We start from the raw sequence: 23,419 nt of genomic DNA, 5'->3' as shown, positions 1-23,419 counted from the left end.
GTGGGGGGAATGGGAGTGGGGATACAAGACAAACAAACACTGACAGAGAAAATACACAATAACGTTTACAACACATCAGCAATCGTTACAGTTATTCTTCAGGGCACTCCATGTCAGACATAGATTTTACTGAATGTTGACTTTATTTTCTCATTATTAATTTGCCCTTATTTACCATGGATTTCGTGAGAAACTTATATACATAACAGGGTTAGATGAATTCTTAATGACAAGTTTTAGAGCTCTTAAATGTTAGTTTTCTGATCTGTCAAAAAGAATGATGTACTTTACTCTGTGCTGGTTTTCAGATTAAGCTGACACTGATGTGCTCCATTGTTGTCCAAAAAGAGTAACTAACCATTGCTGCTGTACAACACACAAATACAACAATACAACACTGTACAATTATTAACACAGGCTTGTAGTCTTTTCACAGGCAGATGCTATACTTGTATTCTCATAATTTAACATTTTCTTATAATTTTACAAGTATCATGTAATAAAAACTAGCTGAGGACTAGGTAGCCAGCTCACAAAGAAACACATGGGCAAGAAACAGCGGCTCAATTTTTTTCTAAAAACACTGGACAATTATCCCCAGAGTTCAGATGGAACACATAAACATAAAGTCAGAAAAATATTGAGCTTTATCAATTAAACTTGGCTGTGCAGCAAACATTTTGAATGTGCTGCATACCTTTCAATGTGGTTTGGCTATTAGTCCTCAAAGATTCAAACTTACATTTTATAATATGAAAATAGTACAATGCAGTTCTCCTAATATATGGCAGTGCATTTCTTACTTTGAACCATGCATTTAGCCAAATATATCAAGATAAACTTGAGATAAGATAAGCATGCACGGTTATGCTGGTTTTAACAAATTTTATTTCAAAACCTAAACAGATTTACTTTCAAAACAATCCTTGATTAAACTTTCATAAATCTATATGATACGTTTCTGGTATCTGGTAAATTCTCCCTGTAGTGAAAAGACTTCTATAGAGGATCTTCTATAGCAGGCACCCCCTGATACCAGAACTTACTGAGTGGGTGAAAAGGTCAAGTGAAGCAGTAGTGAGTATATGGAAGGCAGAGTGTGTTTACATTTATATGAATGCAATTAATATGGAAGTGTTTGAGCCAATCACTGACTGCAGTGAGCAACTTAGAAAAAAATAAAATAGAAGGTTTGTAGGTGGACAGCTGTAAGAGCATCGATTCTCCTGTAACTATAGTGTGCTTCTAAATCTGGACAGGAAAAACAGATATCAGGTAATATTGTCAGAAAACATTAAAGAAATCTTGATTGTGATGCTGTCCAAAATATTTGCAGTACATCTGATGTAAATTTTCAGTTTTGATGCGTAATTTTGCATATATCTAGTCAGGTGTTGTAAAATTTGCTCAAGTCAACACATTATTAAAAGGGTCAGTGGAGAAAATGTGGACTGGTAGATGTATGCATGTATGCTTGGACAGAAATGTGTTCATGTTGTTGTCTGTTCAGGAGATGCAAAGCAGTGAATGACACTGACTGGTAGAAGCTGTCCTCTTGGTGGCTTGGTGATCGGACACACATATATCAGTACTATGCCCTTTTCCACACTGTTTTTCTGCAACTTACCCTTGTGTGGTGTAACCAGCAGATCCAATGTCTTCTGTGACAAGTTTGGCCAGATAGCCATCATCTCCTTTCTTAGCTCTGCATCCATCTGGTGCTTGTCTGCACCACCTGGATACACCACCACCCGGTTTATCCAAACACACCCATGCACAACATTTGCACAGAAGCATGCGTCCAAATATAAATATAAATAAGCAACATATGGCACATAAACCCAGGACAATGGGGTACAGACCAAAAGGAAGACATTGTGCCACAAAATCCCCAAAGAAATATGTATATCCATCCACACATGTACACATTCACCCAAAACAAAAAATAGTTTGTCAGTATCTTAAATGACTTTGCTACATAATATAATTAATGATCTAAAGCATTGTTGTGGAGGAGAAAAATACAGAAACTCATTAATGAGTTTAGGCTGACTATGCTGTAACAAATAAAAAACATGGTGGTATTTTTAGTTCATACCCTTGGCAATCTTTATATCCAGAGCAGTCCGGATCAGCGCCATGAGGGTGGAGTTAAAATGCACGGTATTGTCATCAGCAACCGGCAGATCCATGCGCAGAAGCCTCTGTGGAAGACCGGGATGAAAGGATGAGAAAAAGATATGTCCTTGCCAAAGCAGGTTGTGCCTGATCCTCCAGGAAAGGGAAAGGGAGCGGGGTCAGGGATGGGGTTGAGAGAGCTCCATAACATCCGCCAGTTAACATTGGACTAGATTTGTCCAGATTTTATTTCATTTAGATGTCCTATTGTCCAGTAAGTTAAAGTTACAATGACAAAGTGTCAGTCAAGGTTTTGAAAAATGAACGAATGTAAAGTTTAACAAGTAACTGGTGAGCATATATGTGTTGAGTATGCAATGTAGCTGTGTTAATTCTGTGCTGAAGGATCTCCTTCATGACAGTTTGAACCAATAAGTCTCAGCGTCTCCTGTTTTTCCAGTGATACTCTACAAGACAGCACAGCTATCCAATGCTGCTAAGCAACTGTGAGAGCTGAGAACCACAAGGAAGAACAATCAGAGCCAGAACGGCATCTGACCCAACCTGTGCCCATGTTCCCTACATGTGTGAATGCATGCATGCATTTACACATCTTTGTTGTTGCACACATATAGATGTATATATGACAGTCCACATACACCAACCCCCCACCCAAACATCCCTACTTGCCCACTAACACACAATTACTTTTACAGACTGCAATTAAGAGCACTTAATTGGAGTCCTTTGGAGACAAAATAGGTCGACTGAAGAACAATAACAGTATCACTGATGCAATTCTGCTATTTTCCAGGAGACAGCTGTGGTTTTGTTTAACCAAGGCACCTGCTATTGAGCTCCCCCTACCTGAAAGAGGTTCCCTATCTTCACATGTCTACACAAGGTAAACAGATGCAGAAACCTGCAGAAAGGACGAAACAAGCTTGGCTTGCTTGCCGTACCCATTCTGACCAGTTGACATCCATCAGATTTACCTATGAACATGAGCGTTGGGCACTCACGATGGCAGGCACGGCATGGCGTTGGGGTTGTGTACATGCTCATATGTTCCTGAGTGTGTGTGTGTGTGTGTCGGGCATGCCCAACGCCAAGTTTGCGACGGGCAAAGGGCATTGGCCAACATCCACAGCGCTTGGCAGGCAGCAGGCTCAATGGCGCCCATAGCCATGCAACAAGGATTGCATGCATCACTTTACAACACCCCAAAGATATTTCCCACAGGTGCATACAAACAAAACATGCAGCATGCCTTCACTTCACTCCCATGTATCTAAGCCCCAACTCTTCCCATCTACCAGCCCACTACCCCACATATTTCCTGAAAACCCACTTTTACAGTACAAGCAGCCGTGCATCCGCGCAATGAGAGTATCCTCAATCCATCTGGATTGATCCTTCTGATTGACATATAAATTTCTCACTTTTATACATAAATATGTATATTTTTTGCATCTACATTTTTACATTCATGGGTTCCTTGAACAAAGTCAAATTGAACAACATTGATAGCACTTTATATATAAGTGAAGATCTCTCTCAATGCCAAACGGGTGCAGTGTCTTAAGTGGGTGTCAGAGTTAGAGAGGATTCGAGTTGTGGCATTGCCTGAAAGAAGAAAGAAAAATCATAGAAAAGATCAAAAAGAGATGATTTATGTTTTTTTTTTTTTTTTCTTTTCTCGCTTAGTGTCTCGGAGCCACCAGACTTTGTGGTTACAGTTATTTAGGGTAAGGTGGAATGGGGTCTACAAAAAGGGGCACGTTAGGGACAGCGGTTAGTTGAGCTAAACTAGGTGACTAAGCTTGGTCATGAGATGTAGTTACAGATAAAAAGGGAAGGGTGAGAATGCAAAGAGAAAGACGCATTGTGAAAACACTGAAAGAGCAGAAGAAACAAGAAAACATGGACAAGCTGGCATTAACAGAGAGAATTGTGTGTATAAAAAAGAGGCTGAAAATTAGGGAACAGGACAAGAGATAAAGACGAGGACTAAAACCAACACTTGACATCTGTTTAGAGGTCAGTTCAAGAAACAAGGTGCCGCAGCAATAATCACTAAACGCAGTTTCCATTTTTGTGTGACTAAAGACAAGATCAAGAACTTTTTCTAAATGTCAAGAGGGATCAGTACTGAACCTTCTGCACTCTATTCTAGGAGTCTTTCTAAATTCAAAAAGGCCCTTTAATCCAACTGTGAAGATGAATCTTCGCAAACTTGAAGATTTTGATGGCTGAAATATGTGATGAAGCCACTGTTGTGACAGGTTGTCGTTCTGAAGAAAAAACAGGAAACAGATCGCAGAAGAGATGTACAGCAGAGACAAGAGTGGCTGATGAGAGATGGAGGAGTGAAAATGATCTTGACAGACAATTGGATGCAGAGGATGACAGACAGAAGCTTGACAGGGAAAGTTAGAAAAAGTGGATGGAAAATAGCAAAAGACAGTAAACAGAAACAGGAAAGGAGAGGAGAGAATAAAGTAGATGAGACAAAAGTGACAGAAATAAGAAAGCGAGACAGAATTGTGTTGCTGACACCCAGATTGAATAATTCTTAGAGATAATGTGTAGCTACAGTGGAATTGCATATATATATATGTATATATATATATATATATATATATATATATATATATATATATATATATATATATATATATATATATATATATATATATATATATATATATATATATATATATATATATATATATATATCTTCAGACATGATAGGAGCCTGTCTAGTGTAGCTGTAACAGGGAAAAATATCATGTGATGGAACTAGTTAAGTAAATGTACTATTTACCAAAATCTGTAAGAGTAAGTGCTTTAAACTGGAAAAAAATGGCAAGCTCTACTGAAGTTTTTAAAAAAAAATCTCATTATGACTGCAAACCTGTCCTGTCCCTTTGGCGAATCTGGATGGCAGTAAGAAAGAGAATAAGAAGAAAGACAGATGGACGGACAGCTACACTTCAGATGCAGAGAAAGAGTCAACAAAACAAAAATACAGCAAGCGCTGAAAAGTTGGATACAGTCTCTATCCTGGTGGTCAGAGGTTCAAAGAAGCTTAAAAAGCTTCTGCTGGGTTTAAAAAATAATCGGAAAAAAAACCAGCATCTTGAAAAAAACAAACAAAAATAGAAAACAAAATACAAAACTTTTCAGTCATTTTATGATAAAATTATTTTCAAGCTCATTTGTGTATGTGTGGTACTGAGGGATGTGATTATGTGCATCATGGTGTCATCCGCAGGAATAAGAGGCACAGAGGACTGAAGACAGACACCCTTGCCAGTCCCTCTGTACCCGCATCGTTAGCAGATGGTAGCACTGTGTGATCATAACCCTGATTAACATAATCTTACTTTTGATGCCGTTTGCGTGACTGTTATACAAAATGATCATCATATGAAATAACAACGTTCGCAGACCCAAATAACGTCCTGAGTTATCCACATATTTGTCATTTTATCTACTTTTTAGCACATTTCTTTTTAAAATGTACTAAAACAAATTCAAACAGATACTTTTGTTGTCTATTGTTAATATTTTCCATTTTTTGTCCTTTTCTTAAGAAAAAAAATAATATCAATTACAGCATCAACATCAGAACATATTATGTTAATTATGTTGTGTTAAATGGACTTCAGCTGCTAGTTCCAGGATGGTAAAAATTTAATAATAATTAAACAGATCAAATTCTCTGTCTGTGGTTTAATGTTGCTTTTCTGACTGGATACGGTTTTGGGATGTATGCTTCCGTGCAGATTGCAGAAGGACTGGCAAAGCCTCCTGTGTTCCCTTACTCCTGCAGCATGACGGGAGGGAAAAAAGAAAAGAGGGCTGACTACCACTCCACTATCACTTCACTGCACGACAAAAGCCCATCCCTCCATCCCCGCGGTCGGAGAGAAAGAAGTGATAACAGCGCTCATCACCACCACAACCACCACTAACAGACAATGAAGAGAACACCGCTGGGAGGAGGGAGAGAGGGAGGTGGAGAAGAGGTGGTGGGGAGGGAGAGAAGGATAATGACAGGAAGGTTTCATTAGAAGAGATATGAGAAGTTTTCCTTCCCCAGCGATGGGGAGGCTGTAAGGAGGGAGAGAAGTGAAAGGGTAGAAGGTGAGAAGAGAGGAATGGAGGGAGAGAGGACAGGGAGATGGTGGTGGGGTGGTGGCTAAGGGGGTTGGAGGAGCAAAGAAGGGCGTGGGGGGGGGCGAGTCTACCTTATAGGCGACCCGGGCAGGACACCTCTTCCCGAGGCCTAGCGGCGGACACATGTGTCTTAGCATCTGATACATGTCTGTGTAACTGATCCGGCCGCTGGGGTGGCCACAAAACACACACACAAACACACATGCGCACGTGTCATACGTGCACATGCATTCAACAATCATACATCAACACATAACAGACAAAACAAAGACGGACGACGTGAAAAACAGAAAGGAAAACAATGTGGGGGAGGATTTAGGAGCATCACAGGGGTAAGGACACAGACTCACAGAGATGTGTTCGGGGGGGGGGGGGGGGGGGGTATAAGGTGTATTAAAAAATAATAAATGACAAAGGAAAGGAAGAGGAGGGGAAACAAATACACAGAGGTTATTGTTTTGATCGCTGTGGATATGTGGTTGCTGTGGTGAGAGAAAAAGAGAGAGAAAGAGAACGATAGCGAGCAAAGTGTGCGTTATGTGCCTTCTAGTCTGGTAGGCTATTCCCAGAAGTTAGGAGAGGAAGGAGGGGAAGGAGAAAGATCAGGAAGGGAAGGGAGAGTTGGAAGAGAGGAGGTGTAATTAATTTATGTTAAGTTAGTTATTTAGAGATACCGTTCTATGCGAGGGGATTTGGGTTTTCTCTTTCATTTTTTTCTTTTTTTTTCTCCATAAGATCTTTGCCCTCTTTCGCCGCTCGGATAGAACTGGCAGCGGGGCTTCTAGCAGGCAAAGAAACGTACCGCTGCAGAGGTCGTAGTGAGTCACAGTGATAAGTCAATGCAGTCATTTACTCAGGACACGTGTCCACCAGGAGCCTCTGTTCACAGCTGCACTTCCAGATGTTCATGGCAGCCCTCTCTGTTGATAGCAAAGGCTGAGAAACTTGATTTCTTAAACTGAGAGGGCCAGTTCACCCACATTCCCAATTCTCTAAATACCATCTTTTGAGGTACCTCAGTGTTTTGTTTGCATCTCCCAGTTTCTCTATGAAAAAGATTTAGTCACTTGAATAAGGAAGCAAACTGAGCTTTCTTTTCATATTTGCATTTTTTTTTTTTTTTTGTGATGCAGCAGCACAAGTGGTAAAGGATTTGGTTAAACTTTACAATCAAATCCAATCCTATCCAGTCAGATCACTGGTTTCTAAAACGGTTGTGCCAATTTTAGAGAAGTACAAAAACAATAAAAAAATGTTATCTCATTGGTGCCGATTGGCACAATGTAAACGCAGCACCACCAATCTGTAGCCACAAGCTGGCAGATGGTTCTTTTCAGCTAGTAATTGTTGAAACAACCATAAATTTAAAGAAAAACTGCTAAAACAAACAAAGATTTTAGCTTTAAAAGTCTTTCCAGACAAATGAGTTTAAATTCTTTATTAGCAGCTTTCTGAAAATTTGAAGCAAATGCAGATTTTATGCTCCTCAATTCTTCCCAAGAGCATCTGTCAGCACAGATTGTATTTCAGAGGTAATTGGTGAACACAAGACCTTCCGAGTCTTTGTCCTAAACCACACACACACCCTGGCTCTTTCTTCTGTTCTCATACACACCAGAGAGACAAACAGAGCAGGTTTGGCCATATGATTTGAATACAAATGAATGGACAGTTTTACTTTCATGCCATCATGGGCATTTTGGCAAATAAACCGTATCTACGTCCATAGCAAAAATCTACAGGAGCAGTTACTGTCATAATGACTGAAATATTCCCCGCATTCATGTCCAATCAGATGCAAATGACAGCTTTATTTTACACATACAGGGCTCTTTAAAATGAAAACTAAGGTAAAATGTTTTTCTATGGTTGACTAACTGGACATGTAATAGATTTGTTTCCATAAATAACTTGACGAATAACATTTGTTTCTTTCAGTCATGTAGGATTGCAAATGGTTTCTTCCAACTAGGTTGCTCTGTTTCAAGATGGTCAAATTATTGGCATGCATCCAGCAATCAATAAAACAAAAGTTTCAAGATCACTGAAACTACTGAAAGTGTTTCAATAACTGTCTTCCTAATTCTGAATCAAATCCAATTTAACCAGCGGTAGAATGGACAACAATATATAAAAGTGAAAGCAAGCATTACTACATGCACAATGTAAAGACAACTTCACACTGTACTGTGACGAAATGCGTGTGTAGCTTAAACTACATATTTGTTATGAAAGCGAGAGGAAAAAAAACAATGGTTTCAGTCTGTTAAAAAGCATATATTAGTTAATCTTTACATATAGGATCTAGAAATATCTTTGGGGTGTATACTGTATAAAATTATATTATATTATATATTACATATTTATATACTATTTAAAATTTGCAGATGCTTGAAACCACCTATGTGGAGCACTATCAGCGACACCGTGTAAAATACATTATATTTTTAGGATTTATAGAGTAATATTCCATGATAACACAAAGAATATAAACAACAAATAGTAGAGATAAAATACAAGCGAAAAGGTGGTTTAGCAAACTTCTGAACATGTGCCATGGAGGTACAGTTATTTGAAGTTTTTCCCTTTTGTAACAACAGCTGATACATAATGGTTAAGTTTAGTTTTCAGCAGTTTGAGCAACTGAGAAAGAAACCTGCAAACCTTTAAAGTTTGGTGAAAAAGTGTTAAAAAAAACTTTGGCCAGGCTAAGAGCTGTAAACGTAAGCGGTGACCAAACCCTTTCTGCTCATATCTCTGAACTTAAGTAACCCTTCCTCCCTCTACCCCAACCCCATCTCAAACAAAAACAATGCACATTGCTCGAACATTTTCTGCCCAGGCAAAATTAGACAGCAAGCAGATAAAACAAACAAAAAACAAAACAAAACAAAACAATGGCTGATTGGAGTCCAGAATGTATCACTCATGTATTACTAAACCAAAAGTAAGCATTATTGTAATTTTTCCAGCGTTCGGTCAGAAGACAGTAGCAAGTGCAGTGCACCAATTCATGCTTCACACACACTGCTATCAGTGTGTGCGTGTGTGTGTGTGTGTGTAAGTATATGCAAGGGTGTGTGTGTGTGTGTGTGCATTTCTGAATTGTCCCAAACATTCTCTTTTTCATGTCAGAATGCATTAACAACTACCCACCCCACCCTATAAGCAAACAAACAAACCAAAAAAATGATTCAATGGTGAAATGAGTCGAAAACAATTAAAAAATGCAATCCTGAACTGAGAAATCAAACCGATGGAAATAAACTTTAAGAAAGAATTAGTCTTAAAAGTGATAAAGAGCAACATTCATTCCAGTCTTTTAAAGGCGAGCAGGTTGCGTTTAAGTTTGTGCTTTAGGGGTTTGGTCCAAACCTTGCAGGCCACCCTATGTGGGCATTTCTTGCCAAGGCCCAGAGGAGGAGAGATAACTCGCAATAAACTGTACATATCCTTATAATGTATGCGCCCGCTGCAAGAAAAATACAAGGAGGGGAGTTAGGTAGGGAAAAATACAGAATCAAGAGAGAGGAAATGGAGAAAAAAAATTAAGAAAAGAGCATTTATTCACTGAGAAAACCCATTCATGCACACAAAACAAAAGGGAAATGAGGAAGAGGGGGAAGTTTCATTCATCTCAGCTTTGCACAAACTGTGCAATTTAAGAAAAAAAAACAGAAAAGCTCAGAGATGAAAAAGGAAAGACACTGAGAAGGCTAAAAACATTTTGCTAAAACAGGCCAGTTTTTGTGCAACGCTGAGTTAATTTCACACGATGTGCATCTTGTTTCTTCATCTCACTTGCTGGGGGAGTTCTTTGTCCCGTTTTGGGATGGAGGGAAAAAGTCAGTGGTTAGTAGTTACATTCAGCTCCAAAGTGCAAAAATGTGTCTTTTGTGCTACTTGTACTTTGTAGCTTTACTTTCAATTCCACATTTTTTTCTGTGCACATACAAGAACATATAAATACATATCACGTGTATGGATGCCCAAGTGTGTATGAGCCTGTGTGTGTGCCACTCACCAGGCAGCTGGGTCGTACTCAGCCCATATCCTTACATACTCGTCCAAATGATGTGGCCCCAGAATAGACGAGTCTCTTGTCAAGTACTCAAAATTGTCCATGATGACAGCCACAAAGAGATTCAGCATCTGGAACAGTACAAACAAACTGAATGTGACGTTTTTGCAATTGATATTTGAATTGAAGCTCATGTGGAGCTCGAAAACCCACTTCATCCACACACTTGCCAAATGTCATTTATTTATTTCTCACCAAAAAAGAGCAGAGAAAGATGAAGGAAACAAAGTAGGTGTAGGCAAAGGTGCTGCCGCACTCTTTTCTTTCATTCCCTGAGTCCTCGTCGCATTTCTTTTCACCCAGACAGGACAACATGATCTCATGCCACGCCTCGCCCGTTGCGCTCCTGTTTGAGGATACACAGAGAAATATTAAAACATGAGCAGAAAGCGGGCATTAATGATCAATATCTGTATGTTGTAACACAGATGTGTTTCTCTCATCAAATTCAATACAAGCTAATATTTTCACCAGTACTGAAATGTTTTACTATCAGTTTGTGCATTTTTTTCCACTTTCAACTGAAAATAAGATTATTATTTCTGCAAATCATAGAATTTTGTTTTTTTGCTATCATCTAACACAGCAAATAACTTTTTAAGACTTTGTTTTGTAAACTAAAACAGCTCTTTTAGAGAACAATATTACAGCTTTGGGAGCACAAGTGGTGATTAATAAAATGAATTCAAGTAATGATCAGCTTTCCACCATCATATTTATATCAACATGTTTTTTTTTACACATCAACACCAAAAAAAGGAGACAAATAGAGATGGAAAATGCTTACCTAAAAAGCAGCATTAGGGCCATGGGAAAGGTTCGGAAGTTATTATGTTCGTTGATGGCACTATCTTCATCCTCGTCGAGTGCTATATTGCCAAACAACTACAAGTAATGGAGAAAAAAAAAGTGTAAAATGACTAGTTAGATTCAGTAGGTGAAGTGAGAAAGAAACATGGCCTGTAGGTGACGTACAATGCCATATGCATACTCATTTTATATATTTATAGATTTTTAAAAAAATGTTTTTATATGTTGTACAGTGCGTACATGACTGAGAAAAAACTGCAAAAAGGACAACTTGTCATCAGTCTTGCCATAACTGGGAAAAGAAAGAGGGAATCTATATGCTGACACTGTGCTGGACTGACTTATGAGTTGAGAATATCAAAAGATCAACCTTTGAAGGACAGATTAAAAGTTAAAATTAGGTCAGGATTCTTTAATATGGGATATGCCAGAGAAGTAAGATGGAAAGCTGACATTAATTCCAAGAAGGTCGGATCATCTGAAGTGAATGACGGGTAAAGTTTGGTTGGAAAGAGACACCCAGGACAAATCTTGTGAAGATGCGATAGCATGCCATGGCATGAATAAATGTACTATTACTATTACTGTATCTGACTATGAGTCATAATTTGTTATATATTTTATCCTAATTCATTGAGAAATCAATTAATAAACAATTTTAGAGAAGCAAACTTATTGCACAAAAAACTAGACACGCAAAGGGAGAAAAACAAACAAATAAATCAAACCAAAAACAAAAACAAATGTTCTATAAAAAAAGAAAAAGAAAAAACTTGAAAACTGACAAATTGAAATGTCCTCAAAAAGGATCAACAAAGTCTGAAATTGGTGTGTGTCTGGGCCCTGAATGATCTGCCAGCAGTACTCACCTGCATGCCAATGATGGCGTAGATGAAGAAGAGCATGGCAATGAGCAGACAGACATATGGCAAAGCCTAAGAGAGAAAGGACAAATCCGTCATTAAGTATTTTCTGTTTTCTATATATTTTATATGTGAACCTGGTAATGTGTAAACACCTTGAAAGACTGAACAAATGTCCACAGTAGAATGCGGATGGTTTCTCCTTGTCTCAAAAGCTTAATGAGGCGCGCAGCTCGAAACAGCCTCAGGAAGCTCAAGTTGATGAAATTCTCCTACAGAAAAAAGGGAAAACAGTCAGTTTCATCAGTCAAAAATATCTTTTGTTCTTCCCTCTATAGTACTAAAATTAAAATGATAATTATATAAAAAAAAAAAAGAAACTAAATCAATGGTGGTCAAATGAGAGAATAAAGAGAAGGAAGAAGTCAAAGCAACAAAACTTATCCAAACTTAACCTTTTATAGCAAATAGAGCTATAAATCAGAGAGGTAGGGAGAGACTCAAAAGATTGAAACAGAAAAACAAGTGGAAAGACGCGAAAATGAAAAATAAAATGAAAAGATTTTAAACGTCATCATCCAATCTGGTACATCAAATTTTTTTTTAAGATAACCAAATGCACTGATTGTTGGGGAGCAAGGAGGCAACACACAAGATGGAGCACAGCTGACTTTGCCTATCAACCACACACATACAAACACACCACACTTGTGGTACACTCATACACCTTCTCGACATCTAGAGCACAACTTAGGTCAACCCGTGACACTGATTATGACACTTGCTTTAGTTTTAATAATGATGGTGTGTTGAGTGTCCTTTTAGATACTTCATGAAGTCAATATAAAATCTGAAGGAATAATTGTCTGTGCTGCAATCCCAGCTAGTAGCCGAGTCCATTTAGAATCTGTTCAGTGTCATGCTAAGAATTACTGTAAAACAGCCAATCTCTCTGGTTAGGCCCCAGCAGTTTTGTGGTTGACAGACAAGGCCAGGAGAAGAGCATGAGAAGGGAGAAGAGGGAGCGTGCAGGATCAGTGCAGTCATGGCATGGCATGGCAGCAAACATCTGGAGAAAATAAGTGGCCTACATGCAGACCGGTGGGGAGCAGGGGGCAGATGATTGAGATAACTCTGGTTAAAACATTCAGTATTCAATACTGAACTACAACTATAGACTCCTCAAGAAAACAAACATTAACATCATGAGAATATGATGGTTATTTTTAGCACCTGATGTTGCCACAGAACAGAATTCATGATCTAATTATTTGTTCATAAGCTCATTAAATGTTTTTAGTTTCTCAGAATTTAATTACAGCAGCTAAATTAGCCAAAACTGTATTATGAGCAGAGATTTCAAATGCCTTACAAGTAACACATGAACTGATTTTCAAAAGGTAAAAAGTGGAGGGGGTATTGCTAGAGGTGGGTGGGTGGGGTATTTGGGGGGTTGGGGGATAGGATAGGAGGTAGTGGATAATCAGGAAAGGGAAGTGATGGAGGGGTATTACTTCAGGTTACTAGCCTGGTATAGGGGGTTCAGAGGGTAATAGTGGAAGGAACATGGTTTAGGAGGGAGTGTTTCTGGGGGTCGAAGGAATAGGGTTTAGTAGGATTCAAATATATCAATTTCCAGATTGTGGGGACAGTTAAGTTTGACAAACTTTTAATATCGGCTTGCGTTTCCAAAACTTTTACATGAAATGTTGTCTGTCGTTTAACAAGTAAATAGCTAAGAAAATCACTGTAATCATGCTGAAATTAATTGACATGTCACCTCTATAGCTTTATGAATTCTGAAGGCATTTTCAGTCTCTGCTCATTAGGTAATTTCTATCACTCACCAATTTATAGTAACAATGACTCCAAGCAGGGCTACCAAAACCACTTTCATGCAAATACATGTGCTATATTAGCAACCATTGTGGCTCATAGCAGGGAAGTCTGCTGATCTTTATTACTATTCGGCATACTTGCATCAAACATTATCTCCTTTTTCTTGCTCAAGTCCACAATAATACAAAAGCAGATGAAAAAGACAGCAACAAGAGCCACTCTGTAATAAGTTTTATCTGTCTTAAAATTGGATTTAATTGTTGCTCTATAGCTATTTAAAAAATAACTTCCTTTGTGTCATCAAGGTCATCTTCTACAAAGCACATGCACTCAAGGGTGTAGGAACGACTTCAATGTAGGGGGGCGAACCAAACTAGCCTAATCCTGCACTTGAAAAACTTACACTAAAATATTCACAGATCTAGTATAAATGCATTCATATATATGACTTACATACCCATGAAGCACAAAACATTTTTTTGTTTTATTTGCTAAAATCTATTTTTGAAATGATCTATTGAAATTTTTATTCCTACCAGTTACCATTATATCTCTTACTTAAGAACTGTAAAAGAAAATACTTTGACTTTTTGTTATCAATGATGTTGATGCTACTGATCACTTAAGTGTAAACAGTGCTAGTGTAATGACAACAGTGCTAGCTTGAATCTCCGAAGACTTCATAGATTTTAACAACAATTTAAACCATAACTCGATGATTTCGAGAAAGAAATCATATTCATTAGTGGGGCTCCTTTCAGCATGATTTTTATTTAAATTTCTATCAAATCCCAGACAATAACTACAAATAGCAAAAGCTCTGAACAAATTACCTTACCACTTAAGGCTGGTGTGGGAAACCCTGGTCCTGGTTTTCCATGTATCCCTTTTCCAACACACCTGATGACCTTACCAAGATCTGCACAGTAATTTATTCATCTGAATCTAGTGTGTTGGAACAGGGAGACGTGGAAAACTATCAGGAAGAGTGCCAAGGTTTCCCACCTCTGCTTCAAGATTATATGAATGAGATGTTCATTTACACTAGGGTTAGTTTGATCCAAAAATTATGTTCATTTTGTTATCTAAAATTAAACTGCTTTTACTTTTATTGAAACGTTCCCCTCCTCAAAAAAATACTTCACCCTTCATATAGACTACCACCTATTGCCACAAACATCTGCACGTTTCTTTATTTAATGTTATTTTCTTTCCCTTGCTTTCTTGTTTTAATTTTGTACTTCCTATTTTCTAATGTTTTATTGTCTCTGTAAAGCACTTTGAATCCTCCTGTTGTTGAATTGTGCTATATAAATAACTTGCCTTGCCTTATTTACCTCACTTTCATTTTCACAACATCCCCTTTGTCCCCCCCGGTTCCTACGCCCTAGACTGGAGAAGTGAGAACTGTAGGGCATGTCATTGGCTTGGGATAAAAAAACAAAAAAAAAAAACAAAAAACAATCATGGGATCACATGGCCAGGGAGGATGCAGCATGAAGCTTTGAGAGATAAATTACAAACCAACCAGATCCTACATGTGCGAAGATGTAGAAAGATGAATAGGTAGGAAGTTTTCATTTATTTAGTCATTTTTTGAAGGTTGAATAATTTGTAAGTTGGTTAAAGACATTGTAGGTGGAGATGGTGGTGGTTGGTTGTGTTTTAGTGGGCAGGGGCATGGAGTGAAACGCATCATCACCATCATCATCATCATCATCACCATCATCACCATCATCATCACAGCACCAACACCACATGTCATGGCGCAGCACGGACATAAAACACGATGAAGGATTTCATAGTGCATTTTGATTGGATGGATTTTATCAGAAGAGGAGGAAGAGGGAGGGCGTAGGCCGCACACAAAGTAGAGAGGTTTAAAGAAAGCATGTAAAGAGATAGAAGAGGAAGATGCAATCATTATAAGCATCATTACAACAGCAAAGAAAAATAACAACAGACAAGAAGTACGTGGAAATAAAATATGGTCAGCCTTTCTTTGATGCCAGCTCTGAATTATACCTAAATTATTTTGCATTAACATCCATGTGATGACTTTTAAAAATAATTGACCCTGTTGATTTTATAAAGTACTACAGCAGCTATTGCTATGAAAAATACACACATCTATACATAAATCCATGAATCTGTATTTATTATAGGTGTGAATTAAAATTTTTTATTAACATATAATTTTGACAATTTCTATAAAATTTTTATAAAACAAAACCTGACTGAATCAAATGAGAATAAAGGAAATATAATATGACATTAGAGATGAGATCTAGATGGATGCTGTAGCTGTTGTTCATTAGCTCTGGCAAAATTTGATATTTATTATTTATTTCAAGAGCTTGCAAACACTGAACGGTTCAGGTGCTACAATGTTTAGAGAGACTGAAAACATCCTTCACATGTCTAAAAATTATAGCTGGTTGTTGTAAATAATATGGATGTCAGTTGCCATTAGTTTAGAAAGCAAACAAATAACACTACAGCATGGCCAGGGGTTGCCTTTAATCACCTGACAACACAATTAGATTGCACAGCTTTTAAAACAGCTACTGCTAATTCAATCAGTGTCAATGGAAGAAAGACTTTAGTGCAGGAGAAAGTTTTGTAGCTGAAAACTTGATTCAAACTTTAAATAACTATTAATATAGTAGAAAAAGTAATAGCTGAACAGCAGAGAGAGGCTGAAGACACTTCTGAATTTCACAAATATTGAGCATTATATTCACAAATATATTCAGATCACATGTATAAATTCTAATACAGGCACACAACAAGCAACACAAACAAACAAACAAACAAACAAACAGTATACATTGAGATAAACATGAGTTTGTTTTCACACTACAATAGTTCAAAGGCAAAATCTGACTGCTTTATACAAATTCAACTAAATTTGATTTCAGTCCATGAAGACAGAAACATTTGACAAGCTTTGTTTACCTAATAACACTACCATAGATCTCCTATTAACATATTATATTATTTTGTTTTAACACATTGTAGCTAGGCTGCCACATGTCAGCAGCTTTTGAACAGAACCAAAACCAACTGGACTATTTACACATTTGACATCTTACCAAAAACAGACAACGCACTACCAAGTTGTGTCAGCAGGAGGCCCCATAGTACTGTTTAGTGACATTTAACAAAAGCATTCAACCATAAAACCCAATTAATTTTACACTGCTAAAATGATTTGGATTGTAAAGTTAACCATTTCCTATAAATGTTTTGAATCCCTTGAGATATAAGTTTAAGTTTTAAAAGCTGATATACAAAACTTTAGGCATGTTTCTCATCTAAGTGGATAAATGTCTCGGTGATGATTGTGGGTAGTTGAGAACAGAAATCTGACTAGGGGAATGGATGAAGAGATGAAATAAAGGAGAAAGAAGATGGACCTAACTGGACATAACTGAGATGCTATTGCTGAATATGCAACAAACTACTATTGAGTTTCAACCAATACTATGTTTTTTTTGGGGAAAATCTCAATTCAGTAAATTATATTTGGTGGTGTGTTGATTTCATTTAACCATATGTATGAATCCTGATAACCATGATGTGTTTAAATACTGAACCTGATGGAACTTTAATTTTCTGTTCATGCAGCAGACATCTAAGGATGGCCTTACATGTCAGTGTAGAACCTGATCCTAGAGTTTTTTTTACACATAGAAACACTTCAATCAAGTTTAAATCCATGGCTTATACATGCAAACACACCCTCAGAGCAAGGGAGAATGTGATGTCTAAACAAATCTCACCTTATATTATTTCTCTCACCAATTAATCTTTATTTGTTTATAAATATGAGACAGTGCAGAGCAGAGGAGCAGAACTGCCACTGGAGGAGGGATGTACTTCTATTACAGACCAGGTAAAACTGAAAATTGGACTTTTTTAGGGCTTGTGATTTTGAAGAGACAAGCCAGTGCAGATGTGGATGGTATTTTATAATAAAAAAAAAAAAAAAATAGTTGGGGCTGTTTTAAAAAGCATCACTTGGCACCAAGGTGTTTTGAACTCAAAAGTCTTCTCACTTTCCCTGACAAACTTTTTGTGTTATGTAGGTAAAACCTCTTACTTGTGAACTACCAGCTGTTTCTCCTTCCTTGTCTTTTGCTTTTAGCCTGTCAGTGTAAGTTTCTGCATGTAATAGGACTTAATCTCTGGGTGGCACGTAACAGGTATAAAATTATTTAATTATTTCATATTAATTTTGGCACCTTGCCTCATGAAGAAGTTGGTTTAGGTTTAGATAATTAATTTAGGCAAATAATTAATTTTTAAAAAGCCATGAATTTTTAAAAATACTTCTTTCAATATTTGTTAAGGAGCAGATTTTGCCTTTTGGTCTGACATCATCAACTATTTATTTCCTGCAACCAACTAATGTCAACTGGCCCGATCAAACCGCATCACTTACCGCCAGTTCTGTCACTAATATATCAGCAATGCTTCCAAGGACAGAGACAAAATCAAAAATGTTCCAGGAATCTTTGAAGTAATTCTGAAAGAGGTAAAGGTAAAACATGTCCAGTGAGAAGACAAAAGACATTATCAGCCACTACCTTCCAGAAGTGAAGACAGGGAGTGTGAGGAACAGCTCTGCCAGTGATGTCTTGTAACCATGGGAAAAGCAGGCTTGCAGGAATGGCTACTATGTTGCAGTGTATGCATTGGGATTTCCAGGAACAGGAAGAACATGCTCTAGATCTGTCTACTAAAATAACCTGCTTCATAAATGAATAATAGGATGATACACTGGCACTTATAGACTGGGTCAAAGTAGAGAAAGAAAGGATATATTGGGGAATGTTTTCTGGTGGATTGTCTTACTAGAGGGCCAAAAGCGATGATCTTAAGGATTGATTCCATGAAGAAGAAGATGGTAAACACGATGTTAAGGTATTTCAGGACTTCTGTGTATGGTTTTAATGCACCATCAAACTGTTGAGACAAAAAAAAAAACCAAAAAAAAAAAAAACAGAACAAGAGCAGCAAAAGTCAATACATTGATAAAAGTATCTCATCCACTTTTAACCTTTCCTTTTAGATTTTGGTTTAAATCAGAACCCACAGGTATTCATCAAGAACAAGTATTAAGAGCTACTTTTACTGCCTTGTCTGCAAGTCACTTTGCCACCCACTTATATCTGAGATCCTCCTTTTTAAAACCCTGACTGACCAAATGACTGTGTTGTGCTTTTTAAAAAAAAAAGATTTCTTTCATTAGTTTTTATAAACAACCCTTTTCTGTGACAGCAATCAATTGTAAATTCATTTCTGGAGTATAATGTGTAACATTTAAAGACCAAAACACAATTATGTTTAGGCTCAAACAGATTCCAAAAAGAGATGTTGTGAAATTTGTTACCTTCATCATGAGGACGATGGTGTTCAGCGCAATCAGAGCCATGATGCTGTACTCGAAAGGTGGAGACACTACAAAGTGCCACATCCGATACTGGAAGCTTAGCTTGTTCTTTGGCATGTGGCGAGTCAGGGGCTTAGCATTTATGGCAAAATCTATACAGGCTCTCTACAGGAGAACAGGAAAGCAGAGGTGAAAAGTATCACAATTAAATCAAATACTTTTAACTGAATCAAACGTTTGACAAAATAGACAAGTAGGAATCTGAAATTCATTTCTACTCACTTCATTCTTTTCTAAGCTGTAATCTTCCATCATCTTATCCCCTTGTTCTTGGAAGGTGATGATGATGAGAGCCACAAAGATGTTCACAAAGAAGAAAGGGAAGACAACGAAGTACACCACGTAAAAGATGGACATTTCCATCCTGTAACCCGGGCTCGGGCCCTGATTCTCATAGGTGGAGTCCACTGAGTGTTTTAACACCCTGCAAGTGGAAGAGAGACAATCTCTTTTTAGAGAAAATGAATAACATCCCTGTTAAGGTGCTGCACAAAGGTTATTTCATTCAAAAGTTTGTTCATTTTGTTATTAGTTCAACCTTACATAAGAAATTCTGTCTTTAAATTTGTGTCTAAATGTTTAAAATCCACTCACTGTGGCCACCCCTCTCCAGTGGAGACAGTGAAGAGGGTTAACAAGGCCCAAGCCACGTTGTCGTAGTGAAACTCGTACTTCTTCCATTCCCGCTTCTCAGCTTTAACCTCATCTTTTTCATAAACTAAGTACTCGCCCCTGGAGTAAAAACAGAACAAAGTCACAGTCACAGTTATTATGTGTACCTTAGAGGCAGAAGCTCATAAAAACAAGCATTCAAAAACATGTTGTGGAAAAGCACCAGAATGTACTTGTTTGTTTGTTCACAGTTGACCAAAAAGACAGTAGATGTAGTTTACTCTTCCTGAGCAATCCATGGCACTTACTTCTAAAATAGTATGCAATTTTCTCTAGATGGCAGCAGTTGCGTAATAATTCAGCTACAGAAGTAAAAGGGACTACAGAATACTCAGTAGGAGTAATATTTATCAGATTTATTTAACATGATGTGCTTGTTGTAATTTTACAGAGGAAGTTAGTTCTATACTGAATATGAGAGGAAGAAAAAGGAGCCAAAAACACATCAAAGGGATGTGGGGTTGACTGTTTATTTATAGTCTTTTTTAACAAACCTGCAGTCTTGCTCAAACTCTTTGGATTCATCTGTGCAGTAGAAGAAGCGACCCTTGAAGAGCTGCACAGCCACCACGGCGAAAATGAACATGAAGAGCATGTAGACAATCAATATATTTAGTACATTCTTCAGAGAGTTGACCACGCAGTCAAAGACGGCCTACAACACAAAGATAAGAACATACGTCAAAAAATCTGTAGCAGTTTGAATGGCGACCAAGTTTGTAGCTCTTTATTTTATGTAAAAAATACTCAAAGCAGAATCAGAAAGGTTAAATCATTTATGCTAATTTAAACATTTAATAAATAATTTGTGACAAGGTAAAAAGTAATAATTGCAATGAGTTTTTCTGTTATTTGACTACAGCCGGTAAAAGATTAATATTATATTAAATTTATTATCATTATAAACAAGTAATTGTAATTAAAACTGTGATATGATGAAAGGCAAGGGTGTTTTTTTGCTGTTATAAAATAAAAACAAATATACCAAACAAATCAGTTTTTATAATCTAAAGAAATGTGTTTTCAAACACACAACAGATTCCTCTAAATTCCATTCTCCAAATTGTTTAGTCCATAATATGAGAACTTTGTCATCCACATACTTTTTATTCTTGTGACTTTAGTCATAAAGCGATAAAAAGTGATAAAGCCCCTCCTGAATGAGATGAAGTCCATGCAGCAACTGAGCTTTACCTTTAACTTGGGGAGACGTTTAATGGTCTTAAGGGGACGCAACACTCTCAGTACACGGAGGGATTTGATCGTACTGATGTCTTTGCCTTTGCTGCTCCCCCTGAAGTTCAGACATGAAAGACGGTGTCAGGAGAATCAAACAGCAGAGAGGAAGTGATAAAGCACTGAAAAACTGCAGTGCACTCTTACCAAATCCTGTTGCTTTTATATTACGGTCATACTGTACATTCAGTAAAATTCTACATATTTTACAAAATGAAGTTTTTTCTACATGTAGAATTTTCTTTGACATAATCTCCCTTCAAATTCTAGGTAAGAAAGGATAAATATGACACTTATAATGATTCTCTATAAAACTACTGTGGATTTGTGTGAACAATCAAGGTGCTTACAGTCTCTTCTTGTTCTGAAAAGAAGAAACGGTCAGTGTGAAAACATGAAACCAGTAGGAAAGAAGTTGTCTTACCATTTGGTTTCATGTGTACCAAAAAGCAACAACACCATCATTGTTTATTATGATCTTCACCATCATACATTCACTCGTTGCGTAACGACAGGCATCTCCCGGCAGAGTGCCCAGCCAAACCTCTTTCTTTCTTTTTCAGTAATACGCTGGTTAGTTCTTTGGTAGAAATGAACAGTATAGATATGAAAGCTTGAAGCATGAACTTCAACCTGAGCTTCAACTATTCAGGATTATTTTGAGATAATCCTGTTATCACTAAATGGTCTGGTTTTTGTATGTTTCACATCGGTTCTATTGACTAAAATCCAAATTTCAAGTATGGTTGTGATTATTTTTGTTGGAGGTCACATGATTAATTGACAAAAACGGTGGCAGGAAACAGGCTATGTGAGAGACTTTGGACTTGTGATGTTGCTCACAATAAACATCACATCAGAACACAAACAACCATTGATAAGACCAGATGGCCTGTAACAACGACTGGAGGAAATAATTTGGAATCAGAAGTGAATCTTTAAATAAAATCATTACTCAGCTTTCTGTTCATGATTTGTACAGCCACATATCAATATCAATGAGAAAAAAATATGTGGTGTAAAGAGAATTGCTGACTTGATCTTTACAGTAAGTGGACGGGCCATTTTGAAGATAAAAAAAAAAGAAAAAGGCAGCAGGCATCTGGATGCCAGCCAAGCCGGGGTAGAAGAGAGGTCATCCATCAAGGCTCGCTCTCAAACTATGAACTCTGTTGCAGTGACAGAAAACGTATGACAATTCAATTTAGTGCTGATTGATTGAGTTGGAGCCTTGGCAGTTCTACGTGTCTGCGTGTCTGAGTTTGTGTGTGCGCGTGGGAAAGAAACTCAATCGATAATCAATAGGCATTACTCGTTTGAAGCTAAGTAGAACTGAGAACTCTCTATGAGAGCAGCTTTAGAGTATTAGTGTAAAGCCCAGTAAGGCCATAGGTGTTAGGAAGTGGCAGCATCCCTAGACACACACACACATATATCTATGAGTCTTGCCATATGAATAGATGTGGCATTTGCCATAGGCCATAGGCTGAAAAAGTTGCTGGATTTGTTGCTACTGTCTTACTGAAACATAAATGCTGCTCGGGGCTGCTCCCTTAGCACCATTGGGTAGCAGTGGTGCTACTTCTAGCTTGTTCCTTCAACTTCAAAAGCAGCAGTAGTTTACAACTGGAACACATGACAAAGTAGCAGAGCATATTACAGCTAATTTATTTGAATAAGCTTAGTTTATTTTGTTGATATACTTGTTTCTTTTTATTGCTTAAAGGTGAAACCAACATTTTATGTATTCCACAGCTGCACTCTGCTTTGCTCTGCTATGTTCCTCTGTTCATGCATTCAGCTGAGCTCCCCTGTGTTGCATGTATGCAGTTAACTGATGTCATTGCATAAGAAATGTGTGATCATGCAATGTCACAATATTACATTTTCTACTGTTGTCAAAAAAATATATACTGTTTTATCATTTGTTGCAATTCATTTGGGGGAGGTGTTCATTCCACCTTATGACATTCATCTAGGCCAAATGTAGCCATTATAGTTTTTATGTGAGTGGTGAATTTTCAAAAGACAAGCTGTGGGTGAGGAACCACCTTGAATCCAATTGTGAGAATAAAAACTAATGCTTTATATAAAGTCACTGACTAAAATGAATCAAAACACCAGAAAAATATACATTTAATGTTTGGAATGTTTCCT

At 37.5% G+C, this 23,419-nt stretch overlaps 1 protein-coding gene across 1 annotated transcript in view; it reads right to left on the bottom strand.

The window, feature by feature from the left end:
- cacna1ab (calcium channel, voltage-dependent, P/Q type, alpha 1A subunit, b) overlaps positions 1 to 23,419 on the bottom strand; it is a gene marked incomplete at both ends in the record, with an annotated part of 172,430 nt that overhangs the window by 18,262 nt on the left and 130,749 nt on the right. Inside the window, 15 exons of the mRNA XM_079263050.1 lie at positions 1,628 to 1,735; positions 2,099 to 2,204; positions 9,679 to 9,775; positions 10,328 to 10,455; positions 10,580 to 10,730; positions 11,172 to 11,269; positions 12,064 to 12,129; positions 12,213 to 12,329; positions 18,344 to 18,427; positions 18,757 to 18,867; positions 19,295 to 19,459; positions 19,577 to 19,778; positions 19,949 to 20,086; positions 20,521 to 20,681; positions 21,221 to 21,320. Coding sequence (XP_079119176.1) covers positions 1,628 to 1,735; positions 2,099 to 2,204; positions 9,679 to 9,775; positions 10,328 to 10,455; positions 10,580 to 10,730; positions 11,172 to 11,269; positions 12,064 to 12,129; positions 12,213 to 12,329; positions 18,344 to 18,427; positions 18,757 to 18,867; positions 19,295 to 19,459; positions 19,577 to 19,778; positions 19,949 to 20,086; positions 20,521 to 20,681; positions 21,221 to 21,320 — 1,832 coding nt within the window. The remainder of the gene's footprint in view (positions 1 to 1,627; positions 1,736 to 2,098; positions 2,205 to 9,678; positions 9,776 to 10,327; positions 10,456 to 10,579; positions 10,731 to 11,171; positions 11,270 to 12,063; positions 12,130 to 12,212; positions 12,330 to 18,343; positions 18,428 to 18,756; positions 18,868 to 19,294; positions 19,460 to 19,576; positions 19,779 to 19,948; positions 20,087 to 20,520; positions 20,682 to 21,220; positions 21,321 to 23,419) is intronic.

The sequence above is a fragment of the Telmatherina bonti genome (genome assembly GCF_933228915.1).
Source record: "Telmatherina bonti genome assembly, chromosome: 3".
NCBI classification, from domain to species: domain Eukaryota; kingdom Metazoa; phylum Chordata; class Actinopteri; order Atheriniformes; family Telmatherinidae; genus Telmatherina; species Telmatherina bonti.
The sequence above is the reverse complement of the archived record's forward strand: the minus strand, read 5'-3'. Positions and strand labels throughout refer to the sequence as shown.